This window comes from Perognathus longimembris, chromosome 15, assembly GCF_023159225.1.
Source record: "Perognathus longimembris pacificus isolate PPM17 chromosome 15, ASM2315922v1, whole genome shotgun sequence".
In the NCBI taxonomy this organism is placed as follows: domain Eukaryota; kingdom Metazoa; phylum Chordata; class Mammalia; order Rodentia; family Heteromyidae; genus Perognathus; species Perognathus longimembris.
The window spans coordinates 47,837,625-47,853,503 of record NC_063175.1 but is presented as its reverse complement, the minus strand read 5'-3'; the positions used below and the strand labels follow the sequence as shown (position 1 = coordinate 47,853,503).

The 15,879-nt window shown below is 44.3% G+C and overlaps 1 protein-coding gene across 14 annotated transcripts in view; it reads right to left on the bottom strand.

Moving 5' to 3' along the window:
- The window catches only part of Znf532 (zinc finger protein 532), a 99,854-nt gene that overhangs the window by 14,031 nt on the left and 69,944 nt on the right, over positions 1-15,879 (bottom strand). For 12 of the 14 annotated variants that reach the window (XM_048363796.1, XM_048363784.1, XM_048363783.1 and 9 more), the window contains 2 exons: positions 14,517-14,679; positions 10,071-10,352 (listed from right to left, as the gene is read on the bottom strand). The exons of 1 other annotated variant lie outside the window; for it this stretch is intronic. In XM_048363796.1, the coding sequence (XP_048219753.1) occupies positions 10,071-10,352; positions 14,517-14,679 (445 nt within the window). The remainder of the gene's footprint in view (positions 1-10,070; positions 10,353-14,516; positions 14,680-15,879) is intronic. One more of the 14 variants, XM_048363797.1, reaches the window with a different exon arrangement.

Genomic DNA, 15,879 nt, shown 5'->3' with positions numbered 1-15,879 from the left:
AATAGAAAGAGAGACAAATCCACAAACCTGCAAATCCAGTTAACCGAGCAGACATTCCATCTAGGTGAAACAGGCTGGGATTTAGAAAGCAAAGGGAACACTTCCAGGTCACAAGCGACACAGGTTCTGAGCGCCATTGCTATCACTGCAAGGCATCTAGATTGCTCAAAGGGTAAACTTTGAAAAGGACAGCACCCAGAAGAATGAATGAATATGTGTTTGCTGCTGGCTTCCTTAACACCAAACCAAACCAAGTCTCTCGGCTTTCTGGTTTGCTGGTGATATTTACAAGTGAAAAGCAGTGACATGGTCCAAGAGGCAAAAATGTACAAGAAGGAGAAGCCAGATCCCAGCATGGTGCTCAGCCCAACGGCTGGCACTGGTGATGGGAACCGGAAAGCACCCAGACAAAGGCTCATTTCCTAAGGAAGCTGCGGGGGATGAAACTCAGTCAGAAATGCCTGGGGCAACAGAGGGTTACCAGGAGCTTGTACCTTGCTGGGACCCCCGGCACACTCTGCTACGGGTCAGGGAACTCCTGGGCCTCTATCCCCTTGGCTAATCCTTCCCATAAGGCCTCCACACAGGAAAACCCCACTAACCATTCAGGAAGACAGGATGAGGCTGGGGGTGGAGCTTGATGGTAGTGCCGGCCTATCATGTGCAGGGATGTTCCATCACCAGAAGAGGCATGGAGGGGAGGCATTCTTCCCGAACTCTCAAATAGCTGCCACAGACTACAGGACTGTGAAAGCCCATCTTGGATGCGTAATCTCCCTGTTCACTTCTGTCCTCTCTTCTATTTCCTGGGGTCGATCCCAGTCTCTAAACTTCACTTGGGTGCTGAAAGTATCTGCCTACAGACAGGGAGCCTGTTTTCTATCTACTATTCCTGCACAAAAATTTTAAACGGCTAAACACTTAAGTAGAATCTTTCAAATCAAGACCAAAGTAATCGATCTTTCAAAAAAAGATAATTTCTTTTTTTAAAAAAAAACAGCTAATCTGTAAGAAATCTGTTAAAATGTAAGCAAAAAACAATTCAGTGTCCAAAAGCGAATGGTGAAACAGACTAATGACACATTGTTTTCTATATAACTTTGTCCCTAGCCCTACATCATGACCTATAGGGATTTTCCAACTAAGTGCTTCTAAGGAGCTGCTACTGATGGGTACAACCAACAATCAACCCTGACGGGGTAAGAAAAATCGGGCTGGTGCCACAATCCTGAATTGGCACAATCCTGACTATTTTCAGCATTGATCCATCCCATCAAGAAGCTCATCCCAGGGCGAATCTGGACTGTGCGGGGAGGAAAGCTTCACCATCCCTTCACCCTGCAGGAGCTGAACCCAAACTCTGCTTGCCAGGAACTCTAGGGCATGCATGGGTATAGGGTTGGGGCAGGAAGCCAAGGCTGGCTCCCTGGGTGGCAGGTACACAGCACAAAGACGGCCAAACTCAAAATAAGTCAGACGAACTGGAGACCTGGGTGCTGGAACCCTTGCAGCCAAAGGCGGTGGGAACAAAACCAAGGGCGAATTGCTTCGGTGTCCTGGCAGTGGTGTTATTTTTAATAAGAAGTGTTCTCACGCAGGCCAGTCTTTGTGCCTTTGCTTAAAGGAGACTGTCATGGGACCAGGATCCCGCACTTCCTGTCTCAGCAACAGTACCAGCGCCAAGGAAGCCTCCCCTTTCACCTTCCTCCGGAGCCTCTTAGAGATAAACAGGAAAGGCTTGGGGAGGAAGCCTCTTCCTTAGTCTCTCAAATGCCAGCGGCCCCGCAGGCAGTGCACCACATGTGTCTGCGTGTCTGTAAACATTTTAGTCACCGTGTCTAAGCGCCCAGCTTTAACCAGTTACGGCCCCCATTCCTTAAGTGCCCCCTATCATAGGCAAGGACGCATGTACCCACCGCGTGCTTGCATCTGGCATGCTTTCCCTGTCTAACACTGCCCAGGGAACCCGCGTTGATGTGTCCTCTGTAGCCAGGGGCCCAAATCCACAGGTTCCACATCCTTAGATCCAACCCACATGCCAGTGGAAATATTCGGGGGGGGGGGGGGGGAGAGCAACCTTACATCTGAACTGAACATGGACACTTTTTTATTTTTGTCTTAGTTCCTAAGCAATGCAGTATAACAAGAATTTGCATAGGATTTGTACTTTTTTTTTAACAAGCTAGAGACAATCTGACATACAGAGGAAGGGTAAACACAAGTCATACACAGCTATTACACTGTTCTACAAAAGGGACTTGAGGGAGAGGGGTAGCAGCCCCAAGGGACAACTATCCTATGTTCGAATCACAGGAGACTGATTCTTCTGAAGACACTGGGCACTTCTCACTATTCAAGCTCTAGGCATTCCAGACCCTCCGCCTTAAGAGTTTTGGGACAAAACCACTGACCTACCTCCTAGGACTCAACTCATTTGCCTTACTATTTTGTGCTATAAACTTGATTGTACCTCTTTTGATTTGGGGTTTCTTTTTCTACTTGAAAACCAGTGCAGGGTTGGGGATATGGCCTAGTGGCAAGAGAGCTTGCCTCCTATACATGAGGTCCTGGGTTTGATTCCCCAGCACCACATATACAGAAAACGGCCAGAAGTGGCGCTGTGGCTCAAGTGGCAGAGTGCTAGCCTTGAGCAAAAGGAAGCCAGGGACAGTGCTCAGGCCCTGAGTCCAAGGCCCAGGACTGGCCAAAAAAAAAAAAAAGAAAAGAAAAGAAAAGAAAACCAGTGCAATATATTTCGATGCACACTTTCATCCACTATAAGCATACAATGTAAATGGCATCTCCCATGGCAACAAAAGGAGTTAAGAAAGCCATGTCCTTTTCTTTAGGGAACAAATACATCCATACCCACGTTCTTTGGGAAGCAAACTCCAAGTGAGTTTGCAGGAAAATGCCTCTCAGATGGCTACACAGACATATGACCAGAAACCAATGATGGACTCCAAGAGCAAATACTCAAATGCATCTGAAATGCCCCTCTCCTGGCTCTGAGCAAGGGAGAGTAAAGAGTTGACAGCCTTATTTGAATCACATTTTCAAATCATTTACACTTCTTGCAAAATTTTATTTTTCTCCATTTCTCTGCCCTTGGTGGAATAACCAGCAAATTTTACAAGTAGAAATTGGTTACTTGCTTGCCATTTCATTTTCTTTTCATTTAGAGTTCCCAATTCCATAGCTACTTCTGTGTCCTTTGCTGTATTTAGATTTAGCGCAATGCAGTAGAACTGCCTTGTGCTGGCAAGCTTGGACCTTTCCAGATTCTTGTTGATGATTGCAAAATAAATGGGTGTGCTGAAATAGTTTAAATGAAAATTATTATAAGCCAACATTAAGACATATAATTTTTTGTGTGTGCTAATCCTAGGGCTTGAACTCAGAGCCTGGTCATAGTCCCTGAGTTCTTTTGCTCAAGGCTAGTGCTCTACCACTTGATTCGTAGTTTCACTTTTGACTCTGGTGATAACTGGATATAAGAGTCCTACAGAGGTTCTTGTCTAGCTAGGCTTCCTACTGCAATCTCAGCCTCATGAGTAGATAGGATTACAGGTGTAAGCCACTGGCACCTGGCTAACACATCTGATTTTATTGTTGTTGTTAGTCATGGGGCTTGAACTCTGGGCCTGGGCACTGTCCTAAGCTTAAGGCTAGTGCTCTTCCACTTGAGCCATAGCACCACTACCAGTTTTCTGGTGATTAATTTGAGATAAGAGTCTCATGGACTTTCCTGCCTGGGCTGGCTTTGAACCAAAATCCTTGGATCTCAGCCTCCTTAGTAGCTAGGATTACAGGCATGAGGCACCAGGTGCCCGGCTCACATATGATTTTTAAGATTTTTAACATTTAAAGTAGAAAGTAAAGGCTATTGACAAAACATGTGACCTGATGTTGTTTGCTCCCTCTCCCGTGGGAAATATAGACCCATTAATAAACCTCCTTATAAGCCTTCCAAAAAAAAAAAAAAAGTGATCTTTCCAGCTGGGAATGTGGCTTAGTAGTAGAGTATTAGCCTGGGACGGTGTTCAGGCCCTGAGTCCAAGCCCCAGTACTAGCCAAAAAAAAAAAAAAAAAAAAAAAAAAAAAACCCACAAGACAAAAACATGATCTTCCTATTTTTAATATACAGAGCTAGGGATGTAGCTCAGTGGTAGAGTGCATGCCTAACACACATCCTGGGTTCCACCCCCAGCACCACAAAATAATATATAGTCTCCAATCTGAAGTTATTCTCCAACATGGTCTTCCCGTTAGAGCAGCTTCTCCAAGTTCTGTAGCATGAAGAGCTAAGCACTCTAAATAGCTTCTCTCTCAGCTGTCAACGAACCTAATTCCTTTGCAGCACTATTTTCCCAGGGAAAGAAAGGGCAGAAGAGTGGGAGGGAAGATGTGTGTGTGTACATGCTACCACAACCCAGGAGAAGCCAGAAATAGACTTCACTCCCACTCGAGTTCCGACGATGCCCTGGCCCCAACCCCTACAACCACACCCTCAAGAAAGATGGCTTCCAGGGCTAGGGATATGGCCTAGTGGCTAGAGTGCCTGCCTCGTATTCATGAGGCCCTGGGTTCAATTCCCCAGCACCACATATACAGAAAGTGCTAGCCTTGAGCAAGAAGAAGCCAGGGACAGTGCTCAGGCCCTGAGTCCAAGCCCCAGGACTGGCCAGAAAAAAAAGAAAGATGGCTTTCATTTTAGAATTTTAAAAAAAGATGGCTTCCAGTGGAGCTCCACCCCAAACACCTCCAGATTCTACCAACCACCCCATCTGTTCAGCACCCATGTACATCCTGTGTAATGGCTAAGAAATACATGCAACTTTAAAAAAAAAAATGGCATGACTCTGCAGGAAGAGACGCCCAGTTGATTGATTGATTACAACCACATCACTGTGAACAATTAATTTGCCATCAATTCCAGAAGAGCATTGGTTCCTAGCTGGGGATGGAAGGCCAAAAGGACGATCACAGGCAGACATTTACCCACGTCCAGCGCCAGCAAGCCTGTACTCACCCCACGTGCATCCTCCCGTGCAGAACACAGACCTCTAAAGACATCCAAGGAAATTCCCTGTGACCCCCAAACCATGGCACTGTCTCTAGCCATCCTGGCCACCCCTCTCTGAGTGCTAGGTTACCAGTACACATCTAAAACACAAGTGCAGTGACAAGCTGAGCACCAGCAATCAATTTGTCAGGGGCCACTTTTGCTGGGGTACAAACCATAACTCATGATTCCCTTTCTTGGGCAAACAGAAGAACATACATATCAGAATCCTTCAGTGGACTGCTCACATGATCGTGTCACATCAGAAGAAGAGACTGGAAGGCCAGCTAATTATTCTCCTGTAATTAATACCTAAATTAAGGAAGTAGAGAAACAACCTGTTTTCAGTAGACCAAAGCAATGTTCGATACAAAGCAAACCCTGCATGTGCAAGAAAGTTGCACTGTGGGTATTGGTGAACAGAACCAGAAACTGGGATGGTGCCGTCGGGAGGAGTCCATCAAGCTCCAGAGGAATCTGTTACATGTTCAAGATCTGAGAAGCACGAACTAGGTGATGGTGCAATGTCCTGAAGAGGTACTGGCTTCCCAGAGGAATCTGATACATGTTCAAGATGTGAGAACCACAAACTAGGTGATGGTGCAATGTCATGAAGTGCTACCAGCTTCCCGGCTATGTAGCTATCTTAGAACCCACAAAAAAAGGATGGGTGGTCATCAACACACAAATAAAGACACAACATGTCTTCGCAGGGTAAGCCGTATCTACCTCACATAATAACTGCATTCTTAAATGAAAAGCACTGCATGTATGTAAGATCTACTTTAAATGCCTACAGCTTCTGTCCCTACAATCAAGTCACTGACAACACAATGTCAGGCAGAACCTGCTCTGAAGTAGGAGCTTTCTGTCCAGCACAGCACTTGAGCAATGAGTCAGCTATAAAGACAACACCCCAACCCAAGACCTTGCCACTGTCCTACAGAGTAACATCTGCCAAAAGTTTTGCTGAGTTCAACTTGCTCTGCTGCAGTTTAAGGAGAAAAGAAAAATAAGATTAGTGAAGATAATAAAATGAGATTTATCTAAATTCACATTTCTTAGTTTTCATCAAGTTCCTTTTGTCCCTGTTCAGGGAGGATACTGAGTTAACCAACCAGCTGCTCTCTGACATGGTTGAAATCTGTCAAATCTACCAAGTAGGCTATTTGGCCAGGCATCATGCTTCATACCTACGGAAACTTCTTCAGTTCATGCAAAGATGGAAAACTAAACCTTGTTACACTAGCTCTCAGAGGATCAAGTTCCATGTAATATTTGCCTTTGACAAGCACAATGGAGTTAGTCAACTGTAAACATCACCTAATTTCCCTCAAAACAATGATCTTTGTTTCTTCACACTGTACAAAACATCTCTATTCAATATTACTTCCAACAATAATAACTGGACACGTTGTACAAGCTTTGGTTCATTGTAACTAAAAGTGTAAGAGCCCATTACTTACCAAATATCACTACCTCTCATCATTAGATAACTGAGAAGCTACTTTGAAGCTTGTTACTTTTGTCCACCCATAGTTTTCCCGGTTACCATTTCCTTTGCCCACTGACCATCAAAACACGCAAATACAGTCTCTTCAAAATGTCTCTGCTAGGGGTGGCATTGACATGTACTATATTCATAATCTGACCAGTGTGGTAGTGTGCATGCACTTAATCCAACACTTGAGAGGCTGAGGCAGGAAGATAGCTTGAGGCTACACAGTAAGACCCTGTCTCTAATTAATGAATTAATTTTGAAAAAAGTTTTTGAAAAATCTATGGAGAGAAAATAGCTACTATATGCAGTACCATAGGAGATAATGATTTCGTGTTATTTAACCTTCAAAGGAACCTTCTGTGATGAACACCAACGCTTCTGCTCTAGATAAGCAGAAAATGAAGCTGGAGGGCTATTTTCTTACAAAGTCATGCCACTGTAGCGATGCTCAATTTCAAACCCGAATCTTTCCAGTTCCAAACTCCCAGGTTTCTCCCACTTTACAGACACAGAACTTGCCACATTCACAAAAGGTTTAAGATTCATTTAGATGGAGCTGAATATGCCCCTCTGCTGTAGAGTCTGTCTTTCTATGAACAAGCTGAGCAACAGTTCCCCATGCATGTGGGTTACCTGGCAGTAAATGAGAAAAGGTCAGAAATTACCACAGATCACACTGCAGTTTTTAACTTTATGAACAAATCTGGATGATTTTATAATGCTCCAGGCCTTCAGAAGAAAAACAATCGAGGCAAGAGCTGATGCTGTCTAGACAAAGGAAGAAATGACTGGGCTGATGGTGTTTGGCGATGGCTAGGGTTTGGAAATGAAACCTCTGAGTCGGGCAGGGCACCAAGCTTCTACAAGCTCTGGGGGTGGGATGGAGGAACACTGTAGATTAACAATGGTCCAACTTTGGAGATTGAAATTCAGGAAGAAAATACAGCGTCTTTTAAGAGACAGATTACGAAGCTATCCATACATATATGAGAAGTGACACACTGAGAGTGGTTGAATTGTCCAGAAAGAGTTACAATGTTTTTAGAATGGGATTGGGAAAGATGGGGGAGACCAATGGAAGGGAGGATGTGACCAAGATGGGTTGTTGCACTCGTAATCTGACTTGTTATATTCAAACTCCTTTGTACGACTGCTTAAAATAATTTTTTTTTAAAAAAAAGGTTTTAGAAACCATTTAAGAGGTTCCTAGACAACCAGGAGAATTCAACAATAAAGATACAATGTGCTTTTTGGAAAGAACTATCAATCACGAAACAAAGCAGGGGAGGTTGATCCAAGTAAAGTGTGAAACACAGCCAATGAATTCAATAAGCAGGCGGCTGAGCGGGCGGCGATGAGGTGTACGTCAACTCACAGGTGCAACTGAGGAGTCCGTAGACGGGGGAGGGAGGGGAGTGCCGGCTACACTCTTCATTTTAATAATTGATCATGACAGGTCTTTTCTTCCTTCCTCCATAGTCCCTCAATTCCTTCAGAAGACTGAACATAACGGACAGCTACCATGTTATCTGCACTGTATTCTGCACTGCAGAAGGAAGGATGTCAGAGATGGAGCTGTGGCTCAAGTGGCATATGCAAAGCTCTAGATCCAATCCCCAACACAGCCATAAATAAACATCCAGCCATACATACATGCATACATGCGTATGTAAAAAGGAAGAGGGGGGAAAAAAAAAGAATTGGACTGCTAGATAACTAAAGTTGCCTCCTTTTAACATTTATGAAATCCAGTTTGGTGCCAAGTAAAGAAGATTATAGAATCCGCATCCTAGGCTCTGCTTTATGTACAGTTCTGAAACGACTAAAAGAAAAAAAAAAAAAAAGAACTGATATGGCAGATTGAAGAGACAACCCTTCCTAAGAACCACCCAGTACTTACAATAAAACCTAAATCACAACAGCAAGCGATATACCACTCAAGCCAAATAACATTATATAAACATATTGCAACTAGACAAAAATGCAACAAAAATAAATTTCTATCCCATTTGTGATCATTGTGATGGTCATCCGTCCAAAGACAAGTTTATACCATTTGGATGTTAATGAGGTAGTATGTGAGCTTCACAAGTCGTTCAAACAAATTAGATTCATAATTACAATACTTCACAAAAGAAACTTTTCAGAGATCCAGCTCAATACAGATACGTGAAGACAGAATAATGAAAGCTGCCAAATGCTGTTTGAAAAAGGGGGGGAGTAGGGAGAGAAGGATTAGAAATATGGAGGGCAGGGATAGGGAGGGGGGTATTGTTCAGTGTGTACCCACATATGTATGAAAATACCATAGGAAACCCCCTTCAGATGACAAATGCATGCTAACTTACAAATAAAAGGATTTTTAAAGAAAGAGCCAGTATGTACTAATTAAAAGCCAATTCCTATGTTTGCTTTACACAGGTTTTCTAAAGGACAAAGCAAGTATAAAGGATGAGGCAGTAAGATGGTTCTCTTTAAAAAGTACTGTACCTCTGAACTCATTAATCTACCTCAGCATGTGGCTAAAAGTGCAAGAGCTGGTATTCAATTCCTTTGGACCTGTTATGCCCCTTTGGTATACTCCTATCTAAAACCATCAACTTGAATAACCAAAATTGACAAATTATGAGGCAAAAAGGAACAAGAAACAATGTCAAAAAAACAGCCACTATCCAAACCCAGTAATATGAAGATTAATCCACAGACCAAACAACAACAAATCAGTAGCCTCTTAAAACTTAAAGTGGATGGTAGACTACTGTGCGTGTGTGTGGGAGGGGGGATTTAAATTATAAAACCAAATAGAATATGGACTCCTGGATCCCAACGAGATAAACAAAAATGTAAACACAACCTAATATTACACATAAATACGGTAATCGACAGTCCTCAGCCTCTTGAGAAGTAGCAGGAGTACAGGCATGAGCCACTAGTGCCCAGCACTGTACTTATTTTGTGTTTGCTTGTTTGTTTGTTAGAGAAAGAATATATTGTGACAGATTTTCTACAATTTCAAGTTGTGGAACTTCTGGAAGGTGAAGGGTGGAGCTCATCTTCCCACCACAAACTCAAGGAAGATCGGGATAAGCAAACGAGACAAATGCTACCAGCAGCTCTTGGTGGATCTGCTGCCTGGCCCTCCTTTCCCCAACTCAGATGCATGGACCTGCTCAGCAGTTACTTACCTACCCGTGCTTATTTCTACAATGTACTTAGGTGCATGAATCTTGTTCTCAATTGGCTCAGCTATAAACACAGACATGGTGGCCAACTTACCCCCAGCTCTGATAAGTGTGTGAAGGCCGTTGGGGAAAGTCACACAACAGTCGTGGGACCATTTGGGAGTGTCAGGTAAACTGAGGCACTGAAGCATAGGGACAGAGGGATTTCTGAGCTGGCGCTATGACTAATCACCCTCAGAGCCACGCCAAGCACCAGGTCTTGGAAGGTGGTCAGTGCCTCTAGCGCTCTTGCACTCCCTGCGTGTCTCTGTCTCTTACTGACCTTCCCGTGCTCCTTCCTCATGTGGGAGATGTACACTTCCCTCTGCGTGAACAGGCGGTCACACTCCCAACAAGTCCACCCAAGAATGGTCGACTTCTTGGAGTCCACGGACTTTTTTGCAGGAGACGGTGACTTCTTTTCCAATTTCTCTTTCCCATTCATAGACTTGGTGTCCTCTTTGCTGTGGTTTGATGAATTTTGAGACGTAGGCTTAATGCACAAAGGCAAGTGTATACCCAAGTTGGGAGGCCCTTCAATATTTTTCAATGTTCCATGCATAGACTGCATTACAAAAAGAAAAGAAATAACTATCACAAGTCACACCGTAGAAAGAAAGCACACGTAGATGGTCTTAATACTTTATAGACATTTGAACAGGTTTTAAAAAAAAATAAAGTCATTGGTTCCTAATTAGCAAAGAAGAAAAGCTAAGCCAAATTAAAAAAAAAAAAACTTGAGATAAAGGAGCATTAACTTATATAGCTGTTACATGTTTCTAGCTCCAAATAATTCTTTAAACTTTATATACCTGTGTTATTTCAAAATGTTTTACAGGACACCCCCCCCCGCCCCCAATACTGAACTTTGTCTTCTCTCTCCTGGTCCACATGGAGTCTTCTCTACCATAGACCATTTGCAGGACCATTTCCTTTTCTGATTTGCAGCCATGCTTAAATAGGCTAGTACACCATAGCTCACCAACTTGATCCAATTTCTAATACCCTCCATTAGCAACAAGCCCTTCTCTCTCCCTTCCAGTCTCGGAACACTTGTGATTCTGTTGGATTCTGCTGGTGAATGGGGGTAATTTTCATCTCCCCAGCTCCTCAATGAACCCATCTTTCCTTACTAACACCACCTAGACTTGTGAACCCTACACAGGAAATACCTCAAAGCCTCTTGAAATGGTGTAGCTATTTACTACTATTAGCATACTAGACAAAACAGCCTCCTAACTCAGGGCATAAAGCCCACAAAATAAAAGGAACCATGTGCCTTAGTCAGTTGATCTTAGTTTATCTTCCAATGGGGCTGAGTGCTGAACAGGATACAGGCTAGCAGCTTGCCTCTACATCCCTGTGCCTAGAGGAGATGAGACCTGGACTCCCGCCCCTATGGGTCCTCCAATCACAGAGCCTGGCTCCATGACGCCCTTGCCGTACACACGCCTGGTGAAGCTCAAGCTCGCAATTCCTTCTGCCGGCTCCAGCTTTCCCAGAGAAGGGCTTATCTCCACAGCACCAGCCTCAGCTGGCCCACAAGCCCGGGAAAGGGGGGCCGTGTAGCAGGTCACAAGGCCTAACCCACAGACAAGCATTAGACTGGCTGGGTAAAGTGAAGGGGGTCGTTCACATCTGAGTCTCCCTCTTTGGAGAAAAGCTGGGCAGATACGATTTTTCAGTCAGCCCCAAACTATGCCAGGCAAGCAGGCGCCCAAGCTTCTAGGTTTGGTCTTTTTACAAAATGGAAGCTATTTTTTTTTTTTTTTTTTTACATTTTAAGCCATTTTAAACACAAAGACACAAAGTCCAAAACCTTCCAATAAAAACTTCATGAGTAATTAGGCAAATGCATTTCAACTAAGAGAATCTCTTACAATTCTAAACTACTATAGAAATCACAGAAAAGAAGCAAAAATGCTGCCAGGACTAAAGAGGGCTACTGGAGATGTGCTAAAATGAGATTTTTAAATTTTTTATTCACTTTATTTATACAATGTAGTTTAAAAAAATGGCTTAAAGAAATACAACTGGGCTGGGCACTGGTGGCTCACGCCTGTAATCTTAGCTATCCAGGAGATATGAGGATCAGAGTTCAAAGGTAGCCTGCATAGAAAAGTCTCTATGAGACTCTTATCCCCAATTAACCACTCAAAATTCAGAAGTTGAGGCTATGGCTCAGAGTGGGAGTGCTGACCTTGAGCAAAACTTCAAGGCCAGCACCCAGGCTCTGAGTTCAAGCCCCACCACCAACAAAAAGTTGTTTGTTTGTTTTAAAAAAAAAAAAAGGAAACACAACTGAGATGTGGTTTTGTGGTAGAGTACTTTGTGCAAGGCCTGAGTTCCAGAGAGAGGGAGGGAGGGAGGGAGGGAGGGGAGGGGAGGGAGGGGAGGGAGGGAAGGAGATGGGTTTTTCCTTAGCTCTTACAATAAATGACAGTTTGCAACTAAAAGGCTTACTTCAAATGTGAATGGCATACAGGGGACCTAAAAGTAAATAAATAAATCTGTTTTGACAGAACAAAGAAATGGTATGACTTGGACAGTGCTGGGCGAGAGAAAGGAAGAAGAAAGAAAAGGAGAGGGGCTGGGAATATGGCCTAGTGGTAGAGTGCTTGCCTAGTATACATGAAGCCCTGGGTTCGATTCCTCAGCACCACATATACAGAAAAGGCCAGAAGTGACGCTGTGGCTCAAGTGCTAGCCTTGAGCAAAAAGGAAGCCAGGGACAGCGCTCAGGGCCTGAGTTCAAGGCCCAGGACCGGCAACAAAACAAAAAAAAGGGAGAGAGAGAAGTAAACAAAGGAGCCACCTGTAAAGGAGTGTCTGTTAGTAGCCACAGTCCCACTCCCATTCCGTTTCTTCTTCGATCCTTTCAGACATCAGGGAAGCCACACACACATAGCAAGAACTAGATACATCATATTTTTTTTAAGTGATACCCTAACATTTTTAAATGCATAAATGTAGGATCATATTGTAAGATGAACAGAGCATCCTTGAAAGTTAGGCATGGTTCAGCATGCCTCTAATCCCAGCCATCAGGAGGCGAAGGCAGAAGGATTACAAACTCGAGACCACCCTGGACCACACAATGAGCCCTCGCCTCAACAAGCAACAAAACCCACGTCTGAACAGAGACCCTCCGTGAGTGAGCATCCCCAAAGTGTCACCGGCTTGTCAATAATTGGATGACTAAAAACATTTGTGTCCTCCTTGGGGCCGTAAGATTTTACCACTCCACAGCATTCATAAGAAACCCTAGCCACAAAGCCCACCGCCCCACTTCCTGATCTGCCCATGCGTTCCAGAAACCCAGACCCTTGTAAGACTCTTAAAAAGAGACTTCTCTTTCTTCCCCTTCCTTCCCTTCTGTCTCCTCCCCTCCCTTCTTCTCATTTTTGGCACATAAAATATGAAAACACTTTGATCTACTATCCCCATGTATTTATTATTTGATTTTTATTTCCCTATCATTCACTGGTATTTATCGTCTAACCATTGTATAGTGCACACTGTAACCTCCGCACTGGCCTAGAATGCTAGCGAGCACGGGACTCCATTTCTTAATACCGCATACACAAATTATAATGTTGGCTCAAGCATTTAAAATAGCTTAAGAGGATTTGTTGAACTTCGACTGCAAATGAGGTCTCTCCCTCCCCCATCCATCTCACGCCCCTAGCAATGGCACTGACACCACCACCTTCACGTTTCCTCCAAGAGCAGAAGCTCCTCTTGCAGAGCTCATGGCTGGCAGGCTGTGCGTGTTCAGGCTACGTGTGTCCAGACAGGCTCAAGGCAGGGCATTTCAAGGATAACCATCTAGTCACCTAATGGACACAAGACTAAAATGATTGTGACATTTCCTTTGATCCTGCCACTCCAAGCAGGACCATGACTTGAACTCAGGGCTTCATGTTTTGTCAGCTTGTTGTTTGGCTAGCATACTACTACTTGAGCCAGTCTTCCAATCAGGCGTGCGTGCGTGCGTGCGTGCGTGCGTGCGTGCGTGTGTGTGTGTGTGTGTGTGTGTCAGTCCTAGAGTTTGAACTCAGGACCTGGGCCCTGTCCCTGAGTTGTTTTTTTCTTAAGGCAAGCACTCTACCACCCGGGCCACAGCTCCACTTCTGGCCCTTCTTGGTGACTAATGGGACATTAAAGTTTCCCAGACTTTGCTGCCCAAGACTGACTTCAAAACATGATCCTCAGGTCTCAGCCTCCTGTGTAGCTAGGATTACAGGCGTGAGCCACCAGGACCTGGTGGCTCTTTGATAGGTATTTGGAATGGAGGCTTCTGGACTTTCTTGCCCACACTGGCTTTAAACCACATTCCTATGGATCTTAATTAACCTCCTAAGTAGCTAGGATTACAGGCATGAGCCATCAGCGTCCCGTTACTTTATTTGATTTTTAAATGAACTAGCTAGCTAGCTATCCATTTATCTATAATATGCATGTTTAAAAGAAAAAGATCAAGTGGATGATGGTGTTGGATCTCCTGTTTTTTCTAAAGGAAGCTCCTTTAACCACCGAAAGCCAGAGAACCTTCCCTCCTAAGCACTCAAGGAACGGAACCGGTGACCGGCCAGAGTGTCCCAAAAGCAGCAGAATGCTTCCATCCCTTCTCTGGACAGCGCAACCTGCCCTGAAGTCACCTAGGCCTCGGCCTTGGCTTAGGTAGCTGCAACTCACTAAGAGGAGAGGAGAGGGGATGCACACACACCTTGATATGGTCCATCATAAGTTGCTTCTGGGCATATAAAAGAGAACAGTCTGGACACTTGAAAACAGACACCTTCTGGTTTTCAATGTGCTGGTCAAAGTGGCGATACAGCAAGTTTTGCAGGGTGAACACAGTGTCGCACATGGCACACTTATAGATTATTCTAAAATAGAAGAAGCGCAGCGAGATCACGTCAGTCAGCCTCATCTCCAGCCAAAGGAGCTGCTACTTGACATCTACGGGACTCGGGAGGCAGAAGCACGTTGAGAACACACAGACAATTAAAAGAACAACATTTTAGCTTGGGAACAAACTTTTCAAGACAGCCAGCAGCACTCGGTTACAAATACGTCTTACCATTCTGCATAAAGAAGCATCAGGCTCCATTTATTGAGAAGTCTAAACTAAAGATCATTTGACAGCTCATAAATCGATACCAGGATCATTTGGATGTTTCTTTGGAGCAAAAGCATCTTTTGGGGGTGGGGGTGGGGACACGGAGCAAGACAGGACCTTAACAGCTCAGGGGTGGTACCCTAACTTGAAAAAAGAATTTGGTTAATCAGTTCAGTAGGCCCACTAAACTCCAATGCCGGAACAAGTTGTGACTTGTTACAATTGTTCTTTTAAGGCTAGCAACAATTCCCTCGAGTGTGGACACCCCGGTGACACCTGTCATCCTAGTATTAAGGAGGAAAAGACAGGGGGAGTGAGAGACCCTAGCTCAAAAACCAAAAATGAGAAGAAATAAAATGAGCAATGTTATCATCCCTAAACAGTTATTAATACAGGCAGCCTGGAATTAAAAACGACCTCAGTAAATGATTATATCCTGAGATCAAAAGACAGAAAAGAAAGCCTATAACCATGAGAAAACTCAGTCTCCTGCGCTTAAAACGGTCTCAAGTGCCCACTTGTCTATTCCAGATATTTCCATCGCTGTTAGGATTCTTATACAACCACCTCTTTACCTTAACCCAATCATGTTTACCAATCTACAGCCTCCACAAAAGCCTGGGGCAAGAGGAGGTGTCTGCGGGTTCAAGCTTGAGTCTCTCCTGCTGCCTCCCCCCTCCCCTTCCACATCTGATAGGGTCCCTGAGAGGGTGGCTTGTGAACACCTGTGTCACATGGTGCTCAGGGCCAGCCTGATCCTATGGGAATGGGTCCATCCTTTAAAGGCACGAAGAATCCAGGAAGCAGCTTAGGAAAAGGTCAGAGGAAAGTTGGCTGAAGGTGAAGGTGAAGGTGAAGGTCATGGAGAAAAGAAGGAAAGTTGAGGGACTTCCTTCTCGGCTCTTCTTAACTCTGTGTTCCTCCCATAGCTTCAAACATCCCAGTACAACGCGCTGTTAACAGCTTA